The 25,992-nt window shown below is 41.8% G+C and overlaps 1 protein-coding gene across 2 annotated transcripts in view; it reads left to right on the forward strand.

The window, feature by feature from the left end:
* The window catches only part of PTPN3 (protein tyrosine phosphatase non-receptor type 3), a 247,473-nt gene that overhangs the window by 81,723 nt on the left and 139,758 nt on the right, over nt 1–25,992 (forward strand). For both annotated transcript variants that reach the window (XM_075270995.1, XM_075270996.1), the window contains exon 3: nt 11,787–11,894. In XM_075270995.1, coding sequence (XP_075127096.1) covers nt 11,787–11,894 — 108 coding nt within the window. The remainder of the gene's footprint in view (nt 1–11,786; nt 11,895–25,992) is intronic.

The following is a 25,992-nucleotide window of genomic DNA, read 5'->3' on the forward strand; positions in this document are numbered from 1 at the left end:
AAAACAAAAAAACTTTTTAAGTCTTCAGTAGGTGATACCTTTTTTAATGGCTAACTCATAATGATGACAGAATATGACGTTTCGAAGCTTCCTCTGAGCTTCTTCTTCAGATATAACTAAAAACACTTTCTAGAGGCTGCATATTACTATGCTGCATACTATGAACTCTGTACTTGCATCTGAGCTCTTGAAATAGATAATCCTTTTAAGTCCCAACACACAACCTGTTTCGGGGTAGGTTCCCTTTATTAAGTGTGTACATGATACCATGTACGTTATATGGTGAATGGTGTAAAAACGAAGTCCATAAGAAAGTCATATAAATGCACTTTTTCCAGAATTCCACCCAATTCAGAATTTTTTTCCAGCTTCCCAGTACAGTGTACAGAATAATAAATGGTACCATTATGAGGAATAATTTATCCCACAAGTATTACACCCTCATATGGCTCTGTTAACAGAAAAATAAACAAACTATGGGGTGTAAGGGCAGGTTCACATCTGTGCCCCAGTCTCCGCTTTCAGATTTCCGTCTTCTGTCCGCGAAACTGGACAGGAGACTGAAATCAGCAGTCACTTTTCAAGCCCATGAGTGTCTTCTGGACACCGAGGCGAAGCCGTTTTTTGTTTTTTTTAACCGGACACAAAGCCAGAGAAGCAGGACTTTATGTCTGGTTAAAAAAAAAAACTGTTTCACTGCGGAGACCACAAAACGCTCACAGGCGCTCACGGAACGCAGTTGTGAACCAAGCCTAAGAGTGTCACTACCTTATTCATCCACATAAATAATGGTAGCAACATAATGGAGGTGAAGTTTAAGGATCCCAAAAAGTGGTGCACATCTCCTTTAAGATAACACTATTCCAATTCCAACAATGCAAAAAAGAGAAAAGAGGGTGGCATCCACCAGGTCTGTAAAATGTGTACTGTATTCCAGCAAGCCTAGGGCAAGAGATATGTCTGCAGTGTTTGGCGGCTATCGTTTCACGCACTAAGTGCTTTCTCTAGCCGAGTGCCCCTCTCTATTTTCTTTTGTGTATTTTATTTATACTGCTCACTTATGTTTTGACAGTATTTTGAGCTTTAATTTTGTATAATTCACCCGTCAGTTGGTTGACTTAAAAACTGAATGATTCATTTTATTTTCAATTCCCTAATAAATTCCTATTTTCACTATAAATAGACTTTGCCGTCAGTTGGAATGCAAAGTTCTGTAATACTGAATGTTATGTGGTTTGCATATCAAAAGCAGTGACTTTTATATCATGATGTAATCTTTTTAAAATGTTATATTTCATTATGATGATAAAACTTAAGGGTGCTACCTCTTTTTTGGACCTTTAACACACAATGGGGGGGGGGATTTATCATGCAAAATATAACAGAATTCTGGCGTAACTTGTGCCAAGAAAATTTGACATGCCTTGTTCTGCATTTATCATTTTACATTTTGCATTTTACAAACTTTTACAACTTGAAGTAAAAAGGTGCATGAATAAACCATATATAGTAACAAAATGACATTAGAAACCACTGTTTAGAAATACACTCATGTAAAAATATAACATATTTATTAATGCATATAAAATAGGACGGAGCCTGGATGAAGCCTGTATTGGCGAAAAGCGCGTTGGGTTGACGCAGAATCTGGTGGTCTTGACGTTTACATGTGTGGGTTTGTCATTGGTTGTTATTATAATTAAAGTGGCCCCTTTTCTTTATTCTTATTTATAGCATTCACATTCTTTTCGTATTATGTATTGGAGGATTGCATCATTGATTATATAAGACTTGCTATACCCATGTATTTGTAATTATATACCATCCTTTTGGTGCCTTTATTTTGGTCTGTTGCATATCTTTTTGTACTTTTATGAGTGTATTATCACTCTCATTCCCCCTTCGTATATATATTTTTGTATTTTGACTATTTATTAGAGATGAGCGAACAGTAAAATGTTCGAGGTTCGATATTGGTTTCGAGTAGCCCCTCAATATTCGACTACTCGAATCGAATATCGAACCCTATTATAGTCTATGGGGAGAAAATGCTCGTTTCAGGGGTAGGCAACATTCGATCAAATTATACTTACCAAGTCCACGAGTGAGGGTCGGGCTGGATCCTCCGAGAAGTCTTCTGAATTCACTCTGCCAGGCATCGGGCCTGGGCAGAGCCGACTGCACATGCCCGCACTGAATTCACTACCCCAGGCCCGATGCCTGACAGAGTGAATGCAGAGCCGGAAGATGCCGCGGGGAAGCTGCAGGGAGAAGACTTCTAAAGGTAGGAGAAGAACCAGTGTTGATTGGCCGACTGTATAGCATTCGGCCAATCAATTCTGGTTCTGCATCGAACTTTTACATTAAAATAGCGAGTGGTATTCGATTGAGTACGAGTATTTCGAATACCGTAGTATTCGATCAAATACCTACTCGATCGAGTACTACTCGCTCATCTCTACTCTTTATGCATTTCATATGCATTAATAAAGATGTTATATTTTTACAACAGTTTTGTGATTCTTTTTTTTTTTTTTGTATTTCTAAAAATGGGCATGGCTTCATGGAAAGTAAACGCGTCCAAACTCGCGACCCTGTGCACCAAAAACTAAGGTGTATACTAATAGTTATTAGTCAACTAATAGCTGGTATAAAGTTAGACTGGACAGTCTGATAAGGATATATCAAATAGCATCAAGACAGTTTAAGACTGTCTGATCTAAGTTTGTACTGGCTAACTTTTAGACAGTATTAGTAAATCTGCTTCAATGTTCAGTACCCCCTTCTTCCATCAGTTTAGCCATATGAGGAAATGTTGTAGTTTTCATTGGCAAAGTACATCTTCATATCAATGGCCTGTTATTAAGATGTCATCATTATCAGATCTAGCTCTCAGAAATCTCCATGATGCTCTGCTAGAAGACGCCACAATCTTCACACTGGAATGTGGCATCCTCAATGTTTCTCTCAGTCTGTCTACCTGCATGCCATCTACTTAGCAATGGCAGTGCAGCCTATTGCAGGTTTAATAAGTAGATGGTATGCACGTAGATCAGACCCGGGCAATGTCCGGCCCGTGGGCCACATCCGGCCCTCTGACTGCTTCTATGTGGCCCGCATAGCTAGTGGAAGTTTTTTCAAGGACCTGTGATGATGTCATCACAGCCTATCACCAGGATAGGCTATGACTTGTTAGTGGGCGGAGCCACATGGGACTGTGTGCTTGCTGCAAGCTGCCGGCAATGGGGGCTGCTGGATAATAAAGAGAGAAGAGACAACATGTGTGAGCAAAAGGGGGGGACTAGGGGAAGATGTAGGGGGGCAGTTAAACTGAATGCACATGGAGAGGGGACATTAAACTAGGGGGCAGATGGAGGGTGACATTAAACTGGGGCAGCTGGAGGAGGATATTAAACCGTGGAGGTAGCTGGAGGGGGACATGACTGCCTCTAGTTGCCACCAGTTTAATGTTCCCCTCCAGCTGCCCCAGTTTAATGTCCCCTCTAGTTTCTGCTGGTTTATACTGGGGCACCAGGAGAGGGACTTAATACTGTGGGACATTTTGAGGGAAACGTTATAATGTGGGGGGTATAATGTTAGGGTGACTGTAGGAGGATTTTACTTTTTGGGGCACATGGAAAAATGATTGAGAATGGGCAGAGTCAGCAGAGAAGTGGTTGGAGCTAAATTTGCCACGGCGTGCATGGCCCTCTAGAACCGTTACAATTTCTCATTTGGCCCTATGGGAAAATTAATTGCCCACCCCTGACGTAGATGGACAACTTGGAGTGCTGAAAGTCATACTTTTTTAAATTACTAGGATATTTTCTTTAGGAAGCACTCCATTAGCTATATACCTGTAACTGGCTACAAGGTGTCTTGTTGTCTGTCTACAATATAAAAAAAAAATTGCTCCCTGGGTGTAGAGAGAAACAGAGAGAGCAAGTTTCCTTTGCCAATCTTGTTAGGTAGGTGTTTCCTGCACCACACAGTTGTACCCGTCTTACCTGTATGTCCTTAAATATCCTTAAAAGGGTTGTCCAGTTTTAGACAAATATTAAGGAATAAATGTTATTGTATAATTAAAAGTTATACAATTTTCCAATATACTTTCTTTATCAATTCCTCAATTTTCTATATTTCTGCTTGCTGTCATTTATTCTACTTATTTCCAATTAATGAAAATCAGTCCATAGTTATGTAATGGGAACAAAGATGCTGTGACTATAATGAGCTGTGCACTTGTGAGCTTATCACATGACCATGGACTGATCTTTATCCACTGGAAGTAATCAGAATGAATGACACCAAGCAGAGATCTAGAATACCGTGAAGAATTGATACAGAAAGTATATTGAGCAAATTGTATTCTTTATACAAGCAATAACATTTGTCCCTCAATATTTGTCTGAAACCCCTGGTGAGCCCCTTTAACCTCTAGTACACATCTGTACATCAAAATGCTCAAAGGGGTTCCACTTTATTGAATTCATAAGAACATATCTAAAATAAAATTATATCTTCATTTTTTAATTACATAAAAACAGTAGTAATATTTCACAAAGAAATGTGTTAAAAAAATGTCATTTAGTATCCTGGGTGATAGGTAAGTTGTAGCCAAATAGAAAATTCAGCCATTGTCCAAAGACAATTTCCTAAGCAACAATGTCATCAGAATGTACACTTAGATTAATGAAAATATATTTACTAAGGGGGCGTTCACACAACCGTTGGTGTCTGCTCAGCAGTGTCCATGGTTATTGTCCGTACAAGAATTTAGAAACTGACACTAGCTGGTCATTTGCAATTTCCATTCATTTCAATGGGATTTGTGTCCTTTAGTATCCATTTGTGTCCTCTAGTGTCCGTTTACAACCATGTCCGTTTTTTCAAGCAGACAAAAAAATCCTACATGCAGGACTTTTCTGTGTATTAGAGAAAGCCATCAGTTACTGTCCGTTTGTGTCCGTTATGATAGGTGTCCATTTTTTATTTTTTTTTAAACAGACACCAACAGTAGTGTGAACCCTACCTTAAAGTTCTGGAATTAAAGTCATGTGGTAGAAACTAGAGATGAGTTGACAGTGAAATATTTGATATTTGTTTCGAATAGCCCCTCAATATTCGACTATTCGAACGAATATCGAATCCCATTTTAGTCTATGAGGAAGAAATGCTTGTTTCAGGGGAAACCACTATTCAACTAAGGAGGGTCACCAAGTCCACTATGACACCTCAGAAAATGATGACAACACCTCTGGAATGCAACTGGGACAGCAGGGAAAGCATGCCTGGGGGAATCTAACATGCCCAAGTCACAGTTTTACCCCACCATAACAGACCATCAACTACACACTTTCCACACTCCATACAACCTCTATGGAAAGTGGAAAAATACCTGGAAACCTTCTTTCCTCCCCAATTGTATTGCCAGAAACCCAAATTTTAAGATAAAGAAACATTACCAAGCACCCCTTTAAATCATGTTGCCCATGACAAACACAGATGGAATAGGCAATGTGAAATCCAACAGTACCCACTCTTAACTGTCATTGTGGATGTGTGTGTGAGGAGTTCATCACAAGGCTGACAGACCCAACTCCAAATGCTGCAGCACAAGTAACCAGCAGTCAGCCTAAGATTGTCTCTTCTTCAAGTAAGGTACAAGATTCTTTGGAACCAGAACAGGAAAACCCAGTGATTGCTATTGCCGCAGTGCCTAGGCCATCTTTTAGAGCAGTTCATTCAGAGATTGAATTGGAGATAAATAAGAGCATTTACTGTGATCGAGTCTTCAGCAGTGTTTTACCTTTTGAACCTTGGGGTGAGTTGAGCCTTTCACCAGCCGTGTTTTTGGCCCTTGGGGTGAGTGGAGCCTCTAACCAGCAGAGTTTGGGGGAATCAGTGTGGATTGAGCCTCTATCCAGCAGAGTTTGGGGGAATCAGAGTGGATTGAACCTAGTAGGAGCAGAATTGTGCAACACTTATGGTGGAGGACGAGGAGTAATTGTAGAGGTTGAGCACACACATGAAACTTCATGTCGGGGTGCTTGACACTGGTGGACATGAAAATGATGGGTCTATTCAGTGGCTGTTCATTTTGATGAAAGTCAGCCGGTCAGCACTGTCAGCTGACAGCCGGCTGCGCTTATCCGTGATGATGCCACCGGCTGCGCTGAAGACCCTTTCCGATAGCACGCTCGCGGCAGGGTAGGAAAGGACCTCCAAGGCGTACAGTGCAAGTTCCAGCCACAAATCCAACTTGGAGACCCAATAAGTGTAGGACGCAGAGGGATTGGAGAGGACAGGGCTGTGGTCGACCAGGTACTCCCGCAACATGCGTCTATACTTGTCCCTCCTGGTGTCACTAGGCCCCTCAGTGGCGGTAGTTTGGCGAGGGGGTGCCATTAACGTGTCCCAGACCTTGGAAAGTGTGCCCCTGGTGGGTGTGGACCGGATGGCAGTTGTTAGCCTCTTGGAGGAACTCTCCTCTCTGCCGCCAACGAGAGTTGATGGAAACATATCCATCATATTTTGCACCAGTTGCCTATGGCAATCATTAATGCGATTGGGCCTTCCCTCTACTGGATTAAAAGTACAGATAGATATTCTTAAAAATCGGAGGTCACCTGATTTCGGCAGCCAACGACTTTTTCCAATTTTTCTTCAATGCCTACGTTGTCGTAGTTCCTGTCCCACCTCCCCTGCACAGTTATTGGTGCAAAAAAAGCGCCAGAGAAGGTGGGAGGGGATACAAATTTTTACTGCGTTTGCTGCATGGTATTTGATTGGAATCGAATATCTCAAATAGCCTGATATTCGATCGAATAGCTATTCGATCGAATGCTGTTCGCTCATCTCTAGTAGAAACATTTTAAAATGATTGGCAGACATTATTCACTGTCTTGTAAGTCTTTAAAGAGGACCTTTCATGTCTTCAGGCACATGTAGTTTTATATACTGCTGGAAAGCAAACAGTACACTGAATTCAGCACACTGTCTGCTTTCCCATTATGTGCCCCGGGGCAAGAGATATTGGTACCGTTACCCATATCTCTTCACTATCAGAAGGGCGTTCCTGATAGTCTAGCTGGGCTGTGAGGAATTCTCCTCCTGACAGTACTGTCCATAGCTCTGTATTTCCAGAGGGAGCATTCCTTTGCACCCAGCCAAGACACTTATCTGTGAGGAACAACCCCTCCCCCCCCCCTTCTGACAGTATTTATCCATAGACTAGTACTGGGAGGGCGTTCTTCACAGCTTAGCGTCATGGCTGGGCGGTAAGAAACGCCCCCTCTGACAGTACAGAGCTATGGACAGTTCTGTCAGGAGAGGCGTTCCTCACAGCCTGGCTAGACTGTCAGAAATGCCCTTTTGAGAGTGAAGAGTTATCGGTAATGGCATCGATATCACTTGCTCCAGGGCACAAAACGGGAAAGCCAACAGAGTGCTGAATTCAGCGCTCTGTCAGCTTTCTAGTGGTATATAAAACTGTATGTGCTTGGGGACATGATAGGTGCTTTTCAAAGAGGCCTTTTATTTCCTCATCAAAGTGCAGTTTTATGTATCACTAGAACACTGACCGTGCACTCAGTTCAGCGCAGTGTCGGCTTTCCTGGTATGTGCCCTGGTGCAGAAGATATCGATGCCGTTAGTTTTGGCACCGACATCTCCCCACTTTTCAGAAGGCATTCCTCATAGCTCAGTGCCATCACTCAGCTGTTAGCTGAGTGTACCTTAACATAGTCTTGTACTGTAAGAGGGGGCATTCCTTACCGCCCATCGATGAGGCTGAGCTATGAGGAATGCCCCCAGTACAATTCTATGGTCTATGGAACACCCTTTATTGATGTTGTGCTGGAGCACATTCCGTGAAAGCCCTGTTGGCTTTCTAGTGGTATATAAAACTGCACTTTCATGTGGACATGAAAGGTCCGCTTCAAAGTTGTGCAGTGAGTATGCTCCTGGACATTCATTCCCATCTTTAGTTGCAATGCTTTTTCTCACATGTCTTTTTGTTTTTAATCAGTTATAATTGAAAAGTCATTTCACCTTCATGAATGAAAGGACTGAGGCCAGGGCCCCAAATTGCGAAAACATAGCATTTTGTCCTTAGTGGAAAAGCCATAGCAAAAAACACTGTGTTTTACAGTACCTGCAAAGTGGATGGGATTCTGGCTAGAGATGAGCGAACACTGTTCGGAACAGCCGTTCCGAACAGCACGTTCCCATAGAAATGAATGGAAGCGGCTGGCACACGGGGGGTTAAGCTTCCATTCATTTTCCATGGGAGCGTGCTGTTCGGATCGGCTGATCCGAACAGTGTTCACTCATCTCTAATTCTGGCTAATCTCATCCACACATTGGATTTTTTTTTTTAATCAACAGCGGAAAAGCTGCTTTTTCAAAAACGACTGTCAATTATACCTGCGGAAATGCTGGCATTTTCTGTATAGGTATAACAGTGGCCAAAAATGCTGAGAAAATGCAATGAAAAATTTTGCAATACTTTTTTTTTTCTTTTCTGCAGTGTTTTTTGGTTTGGTTTGTTTTTTTTGCTATGTAGCCTAAGGGTGAATTCACACTACGTAAACGGCAGCTTATTCTGAACGCCCGCGTGTGAGCAGATGAGCAGAGCTTGCCGTACACGCGGGCACTTCCCATTCACTTGAATGGGAGTGCTCGTAGTGAAAAAAGCAGCCCATTCATTTCTATGGGGAGCGCTCGTATGCCGGCTCCCCTAGAAATGAATGGGAACTGCTTTATACTCCGCTGATTCTGAACGTGTTTTACGTAGTGTGAATTCACCCTTAGGGTGAATTCACACTGAGTAAACGCTAGCTTATTCTGAACGTAAAACACGTTCAGAATAAGCGGCGTCTAAAGCAGCTCCATTCATTTCTATGGGAGCGGGGATACGAGCGCTCCCCATAGAAATGAATGGGCTGCTTCTTTCACTCCGTGCAGTCCCATTGAAGTGAATGGGGAGTGCCGGCGTATACGGCAAGCTCTGCTCATGCCGGAGCGTACACGCCGGCACTCCCCATTCACTTCAATGGGACTGCACGGAGTGAAAGAAGCAGCCCATTCATTTCTATGGGGAGCGCTCGTATGCCGGCTCCCATAGAAATGAATGGAGCTGCTTTAGACGCCGCTTATTCTGAACGTGTTTTACGTTCAGAATAAGCTAGCGTTTACTCAGTGTGAATTCACCCTTAGAGCGATTTTTGTTTTCTAAATTTATAGGCAATTCTGAATTCTTGATTTGCGAAAAGAAACAAAAAAAAAATTTCAATGTGCTGGTGGGAGAAAGTCTGCATGAAATGCATTCCGTTCTAGGATGAGACTACAGTCCTATGAAAAAGTTTGGGCACCCCTATTAATCTTAATCATTTTTTGTTCTAAATATTTTGGTGTTTGCAACAGCCATTTCAGTTTGATATATCTAATAACTGATGGACACAGTAATATTTCAGGATTGAAATGAGGTTTATTGTACTAACAGAAAATGTGCAATATGCATTAAACCAAAATTTGACCGGTGCAAAAGTATGGGCACCCTTATCATTTTATTGATTTGAATTCCCCTAACTACTTTTTACTGACTTACTGAAGCACAAAATTGGTTTTGTAACCTCAGTGAGCTTTGAACTTCATAGCCAGATGTATCCAATCATAAGAAAAGGTATTTAAGGTGGCCAATTGCAAGTTGATCTCCTATTTGAATCTCCTCTGAAGAGTGGCATCATGGGCTACTCAAAACAACTCTCAAATGATCTGAAAACAAAGATTGTTCAACATAGTTGTTCAGGGGAAGGATACAAAAAGTTGTCTCAGAGATTTAACCTGTCAGTTTCCACTGTGAGGAACATAGTAAGGAAATGGAAGACCACAGGGACAGTTCTTGTTAAGCCCAGAAGTGGCAGGCCAAGAAAAATATCAGAAAGGCAGAGAAGAAGAATGGAGAGAACAGTCAAGGACAATCCACAGACCACCTCCAAAGAGCTTCAGCATCATCTTGCTGCAGATGGTGTCACTGTGCATCAGTCAACAATAGAGCGCACTTTGCACAATCAGAAGCTGTATTAGAAAGTGATGAGAAAGAAGCCGTTTCTGCACGTACGCCACAAATAGAGTTGCCTGAGGTATGAAAAAGCACATTTGGACAAGGCAGCTTCATTTTGGAAACAAAAATTGAGTTGTTTGGTTATAAAAAAAAAGGCGTTATGCATGGCGTCCAAAAAGAAACAGCATTCCAAGAAAAACACATGCTACCCACTGTAAAATTTGGTGGAGGTTCCATCATGCTTTGGGGCTGTGTGGCCAATGCCGGCATCGGGAATCTTGTTAAAGTTGAGAGTCGCATGGATTCCACTCAGTATCAGCAGATTCTTGAGAATAATGTTCAAGAATCAGTGACGAAGTTGAAGTTACGCCGGGGATGGATATTTCAGCAAGACAATGATCCAAAACACCGCTCCAAATCCTCAGGCATTCATGCAGAGGAACAATTACAATGTTCTGGAATGGCCATCCCAGTCCCCAGACCTGAATATCATTGAACATCTGTGGGATGATTTGAAGCGGGCTGTCCATGCTCGGCGACCATCTAACTTAACTGAACTTGAATTGTTTGTCCAAAATACCTTTATCCAGGATCCAGGAACTGATTAAAAGCTACAGGAAGCGACTAGAGGCTGTTATCTTTGCAAAAGGAGGATCTACTAAATATTAATGTCACTTTTCTGTTGAGGTGCCCATACTTTTGCACCGGTCAAATTTTGGTTTAATGCATATTGCACATTTTCTGTTAGTACAATAAACCTCATTTCAATCCTGAAATATTACTGTGTCCATCAGTTATTAGATATATCAAACTGAAATGGCTGTTATAAACACCAAAATATTTAGAACTAAAAATGATTAAGATTAATAGGGGTGCCCAAACTTTTTCATAGGACTGTATCATCAATTTCAATAGTGTAGGATTTTGCTGTCCGCTTGAAAAATCAGACATCTTTATGAAGGGACACTTAAGGACAGACACAGACTGTAAAAGAACGCACCCGATGTCCCTTTAATTCAATGCAAATTGTAACGGACACAGCTAGTGTCTGATGCTAAGGTCCGCGCAAGATTTTGCGCGAACCTTAGCATCGGACACTAGCTGTCGGACACCAACGGTAGTGTGAACGCCCCCTTACAAGTATATCCAATGTTATAACAAATAAAACATGTACTACCATTAACAGATAACTCTGAAGGCTACTTATATATATAAAAAAAAAAAATGTTGATTTGTGTCAAAAACTACAGCAAATGCAGAATTTTCCAGCAAATATAAAAAAAGTTCCTGCTGGGCCCTAGTAATAATAATAATAATAATAATAAATTTTATTTATATAGCGCCAACATATTCCTCAGCGCTGTACAATTTGTAGGGTTCAAATACAGACAGAAAGATACATTACAAAGAAAGTCATTTCACACAATGGGACTGAGGGCTCTGCTCGCAAGAGCTTACAATCTATGAGGTAGAGGGAGTGACACAAGAGGTAACGGGCACACAAGAGAGTGGTCATAAGTGTAATAATCATATACATAATTTGATTTACCATATCACAATAATAAAAAACATTAAAAATGACTTTTCACAACCTCCACCAAATCAGAGTCTCAGCATCCATAGGCACCAATTCACTGCTTCCAGCACCGTTCGAATTTTCTATTTTCACTCCTTTTATTGTTTTCTTTTCAGAGAAAAATAATGGTTGTTTTATTTCTAGAAACAAGACACTGGACAGACACTGTTGGAAATGGTCTTCAATTACATGAGTGTAAAAGAAAGAGAATATTTTGGCCTACAACATAATGAAGATTCACTAGATCCACATGTAAGTAAACAATATACCTTTTATAGGTGCAATGAATACCAAAATGAATTCACAAAGAGCTAATAGAATGCACAAATCCTCGAAGAAATCTGGTGCATAATCTTTACATAATGTAATTTACCTTTTAATTTTAAATAGTTTTTGTTAGGTATTTAAGTACTGGCACAGGAATGCACTGTAAATACTACTTAAAGTGTAAGGATACTTTTTATTTATTTTTTCATAAATCCGTAGTGCAGGCGAGGAGAGCAAACTTTTACAATATACTTTACGAAATAAAAGTACATTTACTACTATACATTCCATCTTTCAAAGGACTGAAAAAGGGATAAAATCTGCAGCATGCACATGTCAGAGTGTGCCTTTCAGATGGTCCTTGGAGGGGGGGCATACAATGGTCTATTCCATTCTGATGAAAATAGAGCGAGCAGGTCCTATCCTGCTCCGAGTAATCAGAACAAAATGGATTGGAAGCCCCTATAGAAGTAAGTGCATCTTGGAATGCATTTGGATGTGTAATCAAAGTGTCATCCAAATACATTCCACTGCAAACTCGGCCTTGCCTTCAACTCTGCATCAACCTCACTGAAGTCATCACCCCAGCCCTAACCCATTTCTTCAACCTATCCCTAACCAATGGATCCTTCCCTTCCACCTTCAAACATGCCACTGTCACTCCTATGTTCAAAAAACAATCCCTTGACCTGTCCTCCCCAGCCAACTATCATTCCATCTCTCTGCTCCAGTATGCCTCAACACTGCTTGAGCAATACATCCACTCAGAACTATCCTCCTATCTCTCATCTAACCTGCTCTTTGACAGACTTACAGTCAGACTTCAGACCCCGTCACTCCACTGTAACTGTCCTAACCAAGATCGCTAATGATCTTCTAACCGCCAAAGCCAAGCGTCATTATTCTGTCCTTAACATCTCCTCTGCCTTTGACACAGTCGGCCACTCCCTCTTACTAGAAACTCTCTCATCCATTGGTATCTCAGAACTGGCCCTTTCCTGGATCTCCTCATACCTCACCGACCGCACATTCAGTGTCTCCCACTCGCATACCACCTCCTCAACCCGCACTCTCTCCGTAGGTGTCCCCCAAGGCTCCATCCTAGGACCCCTCCTGTTCTCCATCTATACCCTTGGCTTAGGCCAACTCATAGAATCTCATGGCTTTCAATACCACTACTATGCTGATGACACGCAAATATATCTCTCTGGAGCAGACATTACCTCTCTGTTGGCCAGAGTTCCAGATTGTTTAGCAGCTGTAGCCTCCTTTCTCTCCTCCCGCTTTCTCAAACTCAACATAGAAATAACGGAGTTCATCATCTTCGCCCCACACTGTATGGCCCCTCGACCTGATCCATCTATCAAAGTTAATGGAATTACTCTTACCCCTGTCCCATGGGTCCGATGCCTTGGGATAACCCTGGACTCCGACCTATTCTACGTTCAAACCCTCAACACTTCCTGCCGCCTCCAACTCAAGAACATTGATGCATGTTCTTGAGTTGGAGGCGGCAGGAAGTGTTGAGGGTTTGAACGTAGGATAAACACAGATGAGGCAGTCTACAGAATTACACAATTCTCATCTGTCAGGGAAAAGCTCTGGGCTTTAAGAAACCTGCTTCTTCCCACTCTCTCCTCTTTCTTGAACTTCTGTTGTGCAGGTTTGATAAATGACAGAACAGGCACTTTTCTTACTTAAAGTGCTCCTACATTCTCTACTATCCGGCAGCCTGAGCTCCTACAAGTGCATGCACACTTAGGGCTAGTTCACACGTGAACTGCCCGCGCGGGTTTTGACACCGAGAGAGACGCGGCGAGCCGCGTCTCTCTCTGGTCAAAACCCGCCTGCCGCGACCATCGCGGTCGCGGCTTTCCCTTCCGCTGTCGGCTCAAATGAATGAGCCGACATAGGAGGGTGCTGCCGGGGGCAGAAGCCGCGCGGCTTCCGCCTGAAGATAGGGCAGGTCGCTTCTTTTCTCTGCTAGCGGCAGCCCGCCGCTAGCGGAAAAAAGAAGCCTGGCGGTCTGCATAGACCACCATTGTAAGGGGCGGATTTTGAAGCTAAATCCGCTGTCAAAATCCGCCCCTTTGCCCACATGTGAACTGACCCTTAGAAGCTGCAGAAAGTAACTTTGTGGCTTTAAACCTTACTTAACTTTTCAATGGAAAAATTATTGTTATTATATTCTATGTTATATCTTGCAATTTTCAGCCCTCTTAAGGCTCTGTCTTTAGTTTTACATTCTGTTCTAAGATGGCGGGTGTAAAATAACCTCCATACATTGCACACAGTAAGCAGAAGTGAATCTGTTCTGTAACTGACTTTCAAAAACAACCCCAGCACTATGCAGAATAGGTGCTGTCCATTACTCAGGTAAGTAAAATGCTTTGGTTGTGATCAAAAATGGAATGACAGGATGGGCAGCGCTCCATTCATTAACCCCTTAAGGAAGCAGCCCAAAAGTGCCTTAAAGACCAGGCCTCATTTTTCAAAACTGACATGTGTCACTTTATATGGCAATAACTTTGAGACGCTTTAACTTACACAAGTGATTTTGAGATTTTTTTCTCGTGACACACTATACTTCATGTTAGTGTTAAAATCAAATCGATCTTTGTCTATTTATTATCTAAAAAAAAATAGAAAATTGGATGGAAATTTGCAAAAAATCGCAATTTTCAAAATGTGAACTGCTCTGCTTTTCAAACAGATAGTTATATCATACAAATACATTAATAAATATTATCTACCATATCTCTGCTTTATATTGGCATCATCTTTTGATCGTCTTTTTATTTATGGATAGGCTTTGAAGTGTAATAGCGATTTTCCAGATTTACAAGAAAATTTCCCAAACTCATTTTTTAGGCACCACTTCAGTTCTGAAGGGGATTATAAAGGCCTCTATAATAGAAACACCCATAAATCACCCCATTTTCAAAACTGCACCCCTCAAATAATTCAAAACAGCATTTGGGAAGTTTGTTAACCCTTTAAGTATTTCACGAACAATAAAATATGGAGGTGAAATTTAGACATTTCATTTTTTTTTCTATAATACTTTCATATAGCCCTAAAGTTAACACATTCCCAAAGGGTTAAAGGAAAAATTGCCTCTCACATTTTGTTATGCAATTTCTAGGAAATACCCCACATGTGGGTGTAAACTGATTTTTGGGCACACGGCAGCACATGGAAGGGAAGGAGCGACACTGGGTGTTTGAAAAGCAGATTTTGTTGGAATAATTTTCAGGCACCATATCTCAAAAAGGACCTCACAGAATTCATCAAGGGGTATAGTGAGCATTTAGACCCCACAGCCTTTTCACAGATTTTATTAACATTGGGATGTATAAATGAAAAATTAACAATATGTCACTTTATCCCCAAAGTTTTCATTTTCACAAGGAGTTAAAAGAGAAAAAGCACCCCACAGTTTGTTATACAATTTCTCCTAAACACAACAATACCCCATATGTGATCAGAATCTGCTGTATGGGAACATGGTGTGGCTTGGAATGGAAAGAGCGCTATTTGGTTTTTGGAGAGCAAATTTTGCTGGAATAGTTTACAGGTGCCATGTCACATTTGCAGGGCCCCTAGTGTACCAAAACACTGGGAACACCCAAAAGTGACCCTATTTTGTAAACTGCACCCCTCAAAAAATTTATCAGGGGTCTAATGAGCATTAGTATCCCAGACATGTCTGCACAGCGGATGGTGGAGCGTGAATATATAAGCTGTGCAGAGTGCATTGGGAACACCAAATTCCCCAGTAGCTCCTAAGATTGGGGAGTCACTTTGGGGGTCAGTTCTGGTATATTTCCCTCGTAAGCTCTAAATCTGGGGTGTCTGCTAATATACGCTTATACACAGCTTATACATTCCCTTCCTGTCTCAGCCAGTTGTGTTCTAATGATTTGGTGATTTTTTTGGATTTTTGTCTTCACAATGTACAAGCTATATTTTTTTTTATTTTTCTGGTGATGTGGCCATATAAGGGTTTGTTTTTTTGCGGGATGAAATGAATTTTATAATGACAACATTTCTGGGTGCCTATAAACCATAGAATAAATTTTATTAACTGTTTATTGGTGAATTAAAAACCTCCCCAGAAATTCTGGTATTGCTTTTTATCTTTTAATTTTTTTTCCACCCAGTATAGAGTATAAGTAACATGTGGCTTTTATTCTGTGGGTCAATACGATTACGGCATACCTCATTTATATTGTTTTTTATGCATTACTAGTTTTGCAGAACAAAAAACTATTTGGGGAAAGAAATCAATTATTTTTGCATCGCCATCTTCTGAGATGTGTAGCTTTTTTTTCAGTTGACAGAGTTGGTTGAGGGCTTATTTTTTGCGGGACGATCTGTGCTTTTTATTGGTACAGTTTTGGGGTATGTGTGACTTTTTGATCATATTTTATAGCATTTTAATAAGGTGAGATGGCAAAAAGTCATTATTTCTTTGCTTGATTAATTATTTTTCATACACTTAAAATTATTATTATTATTTTTTTCTTTTTTACTTTTTATTGATGTCCCACTAGGGGACCTGAACCAGTGATCCACTGGATCGCTGATTCAGCATTATAGATGTGCAATGCACTTGTATTGCAGTCTATAGAGGAAGTTAGTCTATGCAGACGCATAGACTAACTTCCTCCAAAACAAGGCAGGATCAGCCAGGTATGTGGGGGCTGCAGGCAGCCTGGGGTCACTGGCCAGGCACGTAGCAAATGCGGGAACGAACCACATTCCCTGACGTGCATGTATGTGAAATAGCGTAAAGGGGTTAAACGACTTGGTAAGCTTGCTGACATCTCCTGCAGTCTCATTGGAATGAGTGGAGTGTGCTGTCCATTCTACTGCTCCATTAATAACTTGGGTACAAAGTACCCCATTCTTGTAATTCTGTTGGGTCCCAGTGATCGGACCCCAAAAAATAAGTAAGTTACTCCCTATCTTTTGAATAAGATGTAACTTACTGTGACTGGAATACTCTTTTAGTCTCCATCATTAAGCTAAGCCTGGCTTTCTTCTCTTATCTCCTGCTCCTACTCAATTCTTTCCCCAAATCTTTTTTTTAAACTTAACTTAAAGTAGACCTTTCATGTCCTCATGCACATGCAGTATTATATACCGCCAAACCAACAGTTTGCTGAATTCAGCACACTGTCAGCTTTCCTGTTATGTGCCTTGGGGGAAGAAATATCAATGCAATTACCGATAGCTCTTCACTGTCAGAAGGGCGTTCATGACAGTCTAGCTGGGAACGCCCCTACTGACAGTACTGTGTGTAGAGCTATACATTCAGAGGGGGTGTTCCTTACTGCAAAGCCATGACACTGAGCGGTCCTCTTTAACATCTAAAGTCATGTAATTTGTCTCGTGTGGCCTGTATGGACATAGCAGGGAGTACCACTTCAAAGATGCATAGCCCTTTAAACCCCAAAAGCATTAGTGAGTTTAGTACTAATTATGGCTCATAAATACTTTTATTAATGTTTCAATTTCTATTGTGGGCTGTAGAAAAATATTGCATTTTAACCACTTCCGGACCGCCCGTAGACTATTTACGTCTGGAAAGTGGTTGTCTTGTTCTGACAGGATGTGCCGGTACGTGCTGTAAGAACAAAGCAACTGCATGATATTGTGCAGCTGCTGATACTGGGAGCCAGCTGTAACTTCAGCCGGAGTTTCCAGAGAGAAGGCAGGGAAGGTTTAATACCTACCCTGCCTTCTCGATCGCTGTGTATACAGCGCTCAATGAGCGCTGTATACACAGCTATGCGCACCGCCATGATGGGGCCACCCTCTGACCTGGCGGTCACGTGATTCACTGGGAACAGTGTCTTACAAGAGCTGCTGGGTCCTACAGGACCCAGATCAGCTCTGTAAGTCTAAGAACAGTGTGCAGAAGGCTGTATTCCTCCTGCAACTGGGGCTAAATGTACCAGCCCCATTTGCAGGGGAAATCAGCCTCCCTAACAAAGAAAAAGTGATCAGATGTCCCCAAAGGTCTCTTATGACCTTATGGGGACACCATCTGAAAAGAAAATATTTAAAAAATTAATAAAAAAGTTTTTAAAAAATCCTATTAATATTATAAATGTGAAAGTTTGTGTGTTTGTGTGTTTGGATGTTTGTTCCTCAATCACGCAAAACCCGCTTGACCGATTTGGCTGAAAGTTTCCACAAACATAGTTAATACACCCGATTGTGCAATAGGCTACTATTCATCACAATAGCGCACATACGTTTGTGCCAGGACCCCCACAAAACCCAAACTCACACCACCATCTCTGCAATCTCACACAATTTAGACTATAGCAAGCCCCAAAATTCATATTGCCCTCTACAGCCTAGCCCCTAACCCTACACAATCACATATACCTAAACTTTACCACTTTGCCCCTCACCTTAACGATACTCCAGGAGGCTACCTCTTTAACGCGCCGGAGCAGCCATGTTTGCCGACCACCACCACTCTGACAATCCGCGAAACCGCCCAACCAAGTCAATACCCCTAGGCGGTCTAATAAATGCAAAAAAAAAAAAAAAAGGAAAAAAAATAAAATAAAAAATAAAAAGTATTACAAATTCAAATCCCCCCCTTTCCCTAGAACACATATAAAAGTAGTTAAATACTGTGAAACACATACATGTTAGGTATCCCTGTGCCCGAAATCGCCCACTCTACAAAGCTATACAAATATTTTGCCTCAACGCTTAACGCCGTAGCGGCAAACATACTGAAAAGTCCAAAACCGCTGTTTTTTCACTATTTTCATTATCATACAAATATCAATCAAAAGTGATCAATTCAATAGCATTTCCCGAAAATGCAACAACTAAAAACTACACCCGGCCCCGCAAAAAAAGACATCCCCCGACACAGACAAATAAAAAAGTGACTGCTGTCAGAATATGGCAACTTTTACAAACAAAAAAATGTCAACACACTACTGGCAGAAAATAACAAATCATACAATGTCGTATATCGAGGTATATTAACTTCAAATAGCTCTGTCCCAAAGACACTGTGTACAGTTTCTCACAACACGGTATAGCAGCTCAAATACAAATTAACTTCAACACAAAAGTCTCACGTATTCTCTGAATTACAGCAAAAACAAGATACAACGTTACATTTCAGATCCCATACCTTATACACAGTACGAAAACCTTACCCGCACCTGTATATACCCACTTCTACAATCACCGCAGACAAAGTCGCGGGTACCAGCTAGTGTACCATATATACTCGAGTATAAGCAGAGTTTTTTAGCACAGTTTTTGTGCTGAAAAAGTCCGCCTCGGCTTATATTCGAGTCATTACGGTAATACTGTAGTTACAGACCCGGCATACAGACACGGGGGCTGGTGCCGGGCCGCATTATCGCCACGCTCCTAGCAGAAGTACCAGGGCCTTCTAGCAGAAGTACCGTAAGTACTTCTGTAGTTTGAAATGAACAGCATCGCCTTGGCGATGCTGCGGGCCCGACACACGCCCTGGTGTCTGTATGCCGGGTCTGTAACTACGGTAGCTGTAGTCTGTAGCTATAATGGCGCCGCTCTGCTCCAGAGCGGTCTCCATTAGAATCGGCACCTCCATTGTAACTCTTACAGTGGTAATGCCGAAGTTACAGTGGAGATGCCCTCCGCTGCGGGGAAGCGGCAGGCGCCGCCATTCCCCTGGAGAGAGGGGGGAGACGCGACCGCTCTCTCAAATGCGGCCCTGAAGCACTGAGGGAGATCACCGGCCGCCGGAGGTGAAGGGGGGATCCCCGGCAGGAGCGCGTACCTGGAGGAAGACCTCGGCCGTCGGATCTGAAGGGGACCTGTCGCCGGCAGAAGCGCTGAGAGGAAATCCAGGCAGCTGAGTCTGCCAGGGATTCCCCTCAGCGCTTTTGCCAGAGGCCGGCCACAGTTCCCCTTCAGGTCCGGCGGCCGAGGTGTTCCTCTTCCTGTATGGTAAACGCCGTAGCTGGAGAAAAAAAGTTGTCTAACTGCCCATTCCCTGAGACTGGGTTTTTTTCCCCCCACTTGGAATTCAGTCTGACTATAGCCAGGCTAAATATAGCGGATCTGCAGTGCTCCTATTCCATCGGGAAGGGGGTTAATAGGAGCACTGCAGATACCCTATATTCAGCCAGGCTGAATTCCAAGTGAGGGAAAAAACCCCAGTCCTCAAGTACAGGGAAGGGGCAGACAGACAACCAAAACACCCCCTCCCCTTTCCCAGCACCTACTGCACCCAAAAACTCCGACAATTTTAATTTTTGAAATTTTCCAGTAGCTGCTGCATTTCCCCCCTAGGCTTATACTCTAGTCATACTAATTTTTGTGGTAAAATTAGGGGGGTCGGCTTATATTCGGGTCGGCTTATACTCGAGTATATACAGTAAATAGAAAATTAAAAAAATAAGTAAAATAATACACCAATAAAACACCGTTATTAAAGGTTATAGCCCCACCCCCGACAACACCATACAAAAAAAAAAAAAAACATAACGGAGAACAAAAACTATTTTGTAAAGTTTTTCAGTAGCACTTTGTGTTATTAAATAAAAAAAAGAAAAGTGAAATTCAGACATAATTTCCCTCCTATTTTGTTTATATTTTCCCGGATATAAAAAAAAATTAAAACACATTTGAAAATAAAAACAACATAAAAATAAAGCCCTATGTGTATGACAAAAATGTTACAGCCCTCAAAACTGCACATACAAAATAAACCTAAAATGTGTCTGGTCCTGGACCACAAATTGGCCCTGTACTGAAGTGGTTATAGAAATGTATATGCTTTACCTTTGAGATTATTTTCACTAAAGGTAAGGTGTTCAGTTCAAGCCATACTAATAAAACCCAACTAAGTAGTCAGGGACTAACTTGCAACTTGTTTAAAAAAAAAAAAAGTCAAAAAATAAAGAGGTGGTACACCTACTCAACCACCCCACTTCTATGACAGAGCACAAGATGGAGACATAGGAATGACAGGAGAGTGCCATCTCCAGCTACAGTTACAACCACAGCCCGATGATTTCCAGCAAGATAGGAACCTTTATGAAAACCTTCCGGGATAAATGATTTATCTAGTTGTCAAGTGGTACAGGTGTTTTTCCTCTAAGGGCATCCAGACACCTTCATTTTAAAATATATTGCACTGTTCACTTTTGTGGTCTCTGTCATAAACAGTGACACAGGATTGGATACATTATATGGACGATACTAGTTGTGCCCAATGAACTTTTATTTACAGAAAAATAGCAGTGCATACGTTAGGAGTGTCAGTTGTTTAAGCTGCAATAATGTGAATATCACTCTACCAGATTAAATAAAGCGAAAATGACAAATGTTATACAATATTGTGATAAACCATGTCACTTCACTAAAATCACATTATATACAAAGCTGACAGACCTCATTGACTATAATGGTTTCCCTCAGGTGTCCATTGTTTTTAAACAAAGTGGTGGAAGAAAAAGACGTTCGGAGACACTTAAGCAGTTATTAAAATAACCTTAGTTCTGCAAATCATGATAACATGTTTAAGCACCTAGCTTCAATCTGTGGCATGTGGGAGTGGCATAAAAGCCAGATTTAATGCGAAGGTTTTTTTAGCCACATGAAAACTCAAGAATCAATTAGTGTGGAACGATTGTGCCTCTTGTATATTGATGTTCCGCTTAATTCCACTTGTTGCAAACGAGACAGAATCCTTGAACTCAGAGAGTTTGGTTTATCACTCATTAGAAGACTGCCAATTACCTAAACCAAGATGTCAGCACTGTTTAATCTTGTGTCCAGGTGGTTATGAGAATGACATCAAGAAGTGACCTCCATTGACTTCGCACCACTGCTCTCAAAGGCTATCATGGTGCATAGCAAGACTAGAATGGAGGTCACACCAGTTCTTCTCCTAAAATTATGGTGTGTGGTGGCAGCACCCCTCTAGTCTTCATTTCAGATAAACTACTAGCACCCTTTACTTATTGGCTATTGACACATGGTGTGTATGTATCATTTATGTGTGCCCAGTGTTGAGGATATACCCACAGGAGATGTGCTTCCCGTATACAGAAACTACTGGTAGGATTACACTTTATGGTGGATCCTGATAAGTGCCTCAAGCTTTTCAGATTCCACTTTGGGGTTTAACCCACAGGAATGGAGTATTAATGGTCTTCAGTAGAGATGAGTGAATATACTCGATCGAATACCTCGGCCGCATAGCTCCTGGTGCAAAAACACTTCCGGGGTTCAAATTTTTACTGCCCCTCCCACCTTCCCTGTCGCCGGGAGCTATGCAACCGAGGTATTAGATCGAGTATATTCGCTCATCTCTAGTCTTCAGACCTGGGTCACCAAACCCCAGGTTTTACAACCGTTGATGATGACTAGGTCATGCAGCAAACAAATAGAGGGATGACAGTGTACACCACAGATAGAACACCAAGGGGCACATGACTCAAAGCCACAATTCCAAAGTAGGGTGAATCACAATTGCTTTATTGATAACGCATTTCGGAGTTAATCGCATTTTTTAAAAAATGGGACTCCTTCCTCATATCTAACAAAGACATGAACAATGCTGAAAATTAATAATTTAAACAATCAACCATAAAAATATATAACTATCAAAATCAAGAAGAATATAAATATCAGATTCATGTACATAAAAAACTAGACATATATACATGTACATATCTCAGTAAATGTACAAATAAATATGCACATGTATAGATAATTAATCACACAGATAGATACGTAAATAGATAGATGAATAAATATATTGAGATGTACAATAAATCAATATGCTCGTCTATTGGGACATAAAGAACTAGACATATACACATGTACAGTACAGACCAAAAGTTTGGACGCACCTTCTCATTCAAAGAGTTTTCTGTATTTTCATGACTGTGAAAACTATGAATTAACACATGTGGAATTATATACTTAACAAAAAAGTGTGAAACAACTAAAAATATGTCTTATATTCTAAGTTCTTCAAAGTAGCCACCTTTTGCTTTGATTACTGCTTTGCACACTCTTGGCATTCTCTTGATGAGCTTCAAGAGGTAGTCACCGGAAATTGTTTTCACTTCACAGGTGTGCCCTGTCAGGTTTAATAAGTGGGATTTCTTGCGTTATAAATGGGGTTGGGACCATCAGTTGTGTTGTGCAGAAGTCAGGTGGATACACAGCTGATAGTCCTACTGAATAGACTGTTAGAATTTGTATTATGGCAAGAAAAAAGCAGCTAAGTAAGGAAAAGCGAGTGGCCGTCATTACTTTTAAGAAATTAAGGTCAGTCAGTCTGAAAAATTGGGAAAACTTTGAAACCGTCCCCAAGTGCAGTTGCAAAAACCATCAAGCGTTACAAAGAAACTGGCTCACATGAGGACCGCCCTAGGAAAGGAAGACAAAGAGTCACCTCTGCTGCGGAGGATAAATTCATCCGAGTCACCAGCCTCAGAAATTGCAGGTTAAGAGCAGCTCAGATTAGAGACCAGGTCAATGCCACACAGAGTTCTAGCAGCAGACACATCTCTACAACAACTGTAAAGAGGAGACTTTGTGCAGCAGGCCTTCATAGTAAAATAGCTGCTAGAAAACCACTGCTAAGGACAGGCAACAAGCAGAAGAGATTTGTTTGGACTAAAGAACACAAGGAATGGTCATTGGAAATCTGTGCTTTGGTCTGATGAGTCCAAATTTGAGATCTTTGGTTCCAAACACTGTGTCTTTGTGCGACGCAGAAAAGGTGAATGGATGGACTCTACATGCCTGGTTCCCACCATGAAGCATGGAGGAGGAGGTGTGATGGTGTGGGGGTGCTTTGCTGGTGACATTCTTGGGGATTTATTCAAAATTGAAGTCATACTGAACCAGCATGGCTACCACAGCATCTTTCAGCGGCATGCTATTCCATATGGTTTGCGTTTAGTTGGACCATCATTTATTTTTCAACAGGACAATGACTCCAAACACACCTTCAGGCGGTGCAAGGGCTATTTGACCAAGAAGGAGAGTGATGGGGTGCTACACCAGATTATCTGGCCTCCACAGTCACCAGACCTGAACCCAATTGAGATGGTTTGGGGTGAGCTGGACAGCAGAGTGAAGGCAAAAGGGCCAACAAGTGCTAAGCATCTCTGGGAACTCCTTCAAGACTGTTAGAAAACCATTTCAGGTGACTACCTCTTGAAGCTCATCAAGAGAATGCCAAGAGTGTGCAAAGCAGTAATCAAAGCAAAAGGTGGCTACTTTGAAGAACCTAGAATATAAGACATATTTTCAGTTGTTTCACACTTTTTTGTTAAGTATATAATTCCACATGTGTTAATTCATAGTTTTGATGCCTTCAGTGTGAATCTTTGAATGAGAAGGTGTGCCCAAACTTTTGGTCTGTACTCTATATATCTCAGTAATTGTACAAACAGACATGTACATGCACATATAATTAATCACAGAATAGATACCAAAAATAGATAAATACATATTTTGAGCTGTAAAATCCATTAATAAATCAATTGGCTCATCTATTGACACACCTACGCCCCCTAGTGAGCTCCGCTCTGGACTCCCTCCAGTTTGCCTATCGACCAGGCATTGGGGTATATGATGCCATCATCCACCTTCTTCACAGAGCTCTCTCTCACCTGGAGAAACCTGGGAACACTGTGAGAATAATGTTCTTTGATTTCTCCAGTGCGTTCAACACCATTCAGCCAGGGCTACTGAGGGAGAAGCTGAACCTTGGTGGAGTGGACCATCACCTGTCCTACTGAATCCTAGACTACCTGACAAACTGCCCACAGTATGTGAGAGCCCAGGACTGTGTGTCTGACACTGTGATCTGTAGTACGGGGGCACCACAAGGTACAGTTCTTGCCCCATTTCTCTTCACACTGTACACTGCTGACTTTAGGCACAACTCATCCAGCTGTTACCTACAGAAGTACTCCGATGACTCTGCTATAGTAGGCCTTATCACTGATGGCGACGATAGGGAATACAGAGACTTAAACCGGGGCCTTGTTGAATGGTGCCAGCGGAACCAGCTCAGGATTAATGCTGGGAAGACCAAGGAGATGGTGGTGGACTTTAGTAAACAGAGAGGTGCTCCGACCCCGGTGGAGATCCAAGGGTCATCCATTGAGATAGTCTGCCCCTCCCCTTTTCTCATATTGATTTATTGTAAAGTTCAATATATTTATTCATCTATTTATGTAATCTGTGTGATTATACTTATACGCGAGTCAAGCGACACGTGCATTAAAAAAATCTTTGTCTTTATCCCACACAGCGCCACAGCAACACAGTCGGCAAGACACCTGTGGGTAGTCGCTGGAGCATCGCTGCTGCCGATAGGTGAGTGGTGAAGCAGCGCTGTCTCCAGGGCCGCCCCAAGATGTTTCCAGAGTGTCTTCTCTGCTGAAGGCAGCGGCACACTAAGAAGATGTTGACAAGCTGCTTTCACGCAGGAGGTGTTCACGATCTCGCTGCCTTCAGAGCCGTGTCTCTGCTGACTGTGTTGCACAGTCTTGTGGCGGGTGAAGAAAATCAACTGTATAACCCCACTGTATTACATGTAAGACCCAAGGGTCTTGGATATTCTCCTGTCAGAAGGTGAGAAAATGGGAGAGGCATCCCCCAACAGGATTATTTGCCGCTACAGGAAGTGAGAAACTGGCATCAAAAGTCAGGCTTCTTTCTGTCACCCTCCTTGGGGAACTTACGACCAGAACCACTGGACTGGTATCTATTACATCTCTGATGTTGGGGCCTAGACTGAGTCGACTGGTGATAACTTTTAAAGGACTGACGAAGGCTCTTACCCTTATTGTCGGTAAGACCCTCCATGATGTCATCTAGACCCTTGCCAAACTGTTTACACAGATCAAATGGCAGGGAGTACAACTTGTATTTGGAGGCATTATTTGCTCTCCAAGGCTTCAAACATAAAGGCCTTCTAGCTGCAGTAGAGAGGGCCATGGATTTTGCGGTCAACTTAACCTGGTGAACGGAGGCATCCATGAAATAATCTGACACCAAGGAAACCGAC

This window comes from Leptodactylus fuscus, chromosome 4 (assembly GCF_031893055.1).
Source record: "Leptodactylus fuscus isolate aLepFus1 chromosome 4, aLepFus1.hap2, whole genome shotgun sequence".
NCBI lineage: Eukaryota > Metazoa > Chordata > Amphibia > Anura > Leptodactylidae > Leptodactylus > Leptodactylus fuscus.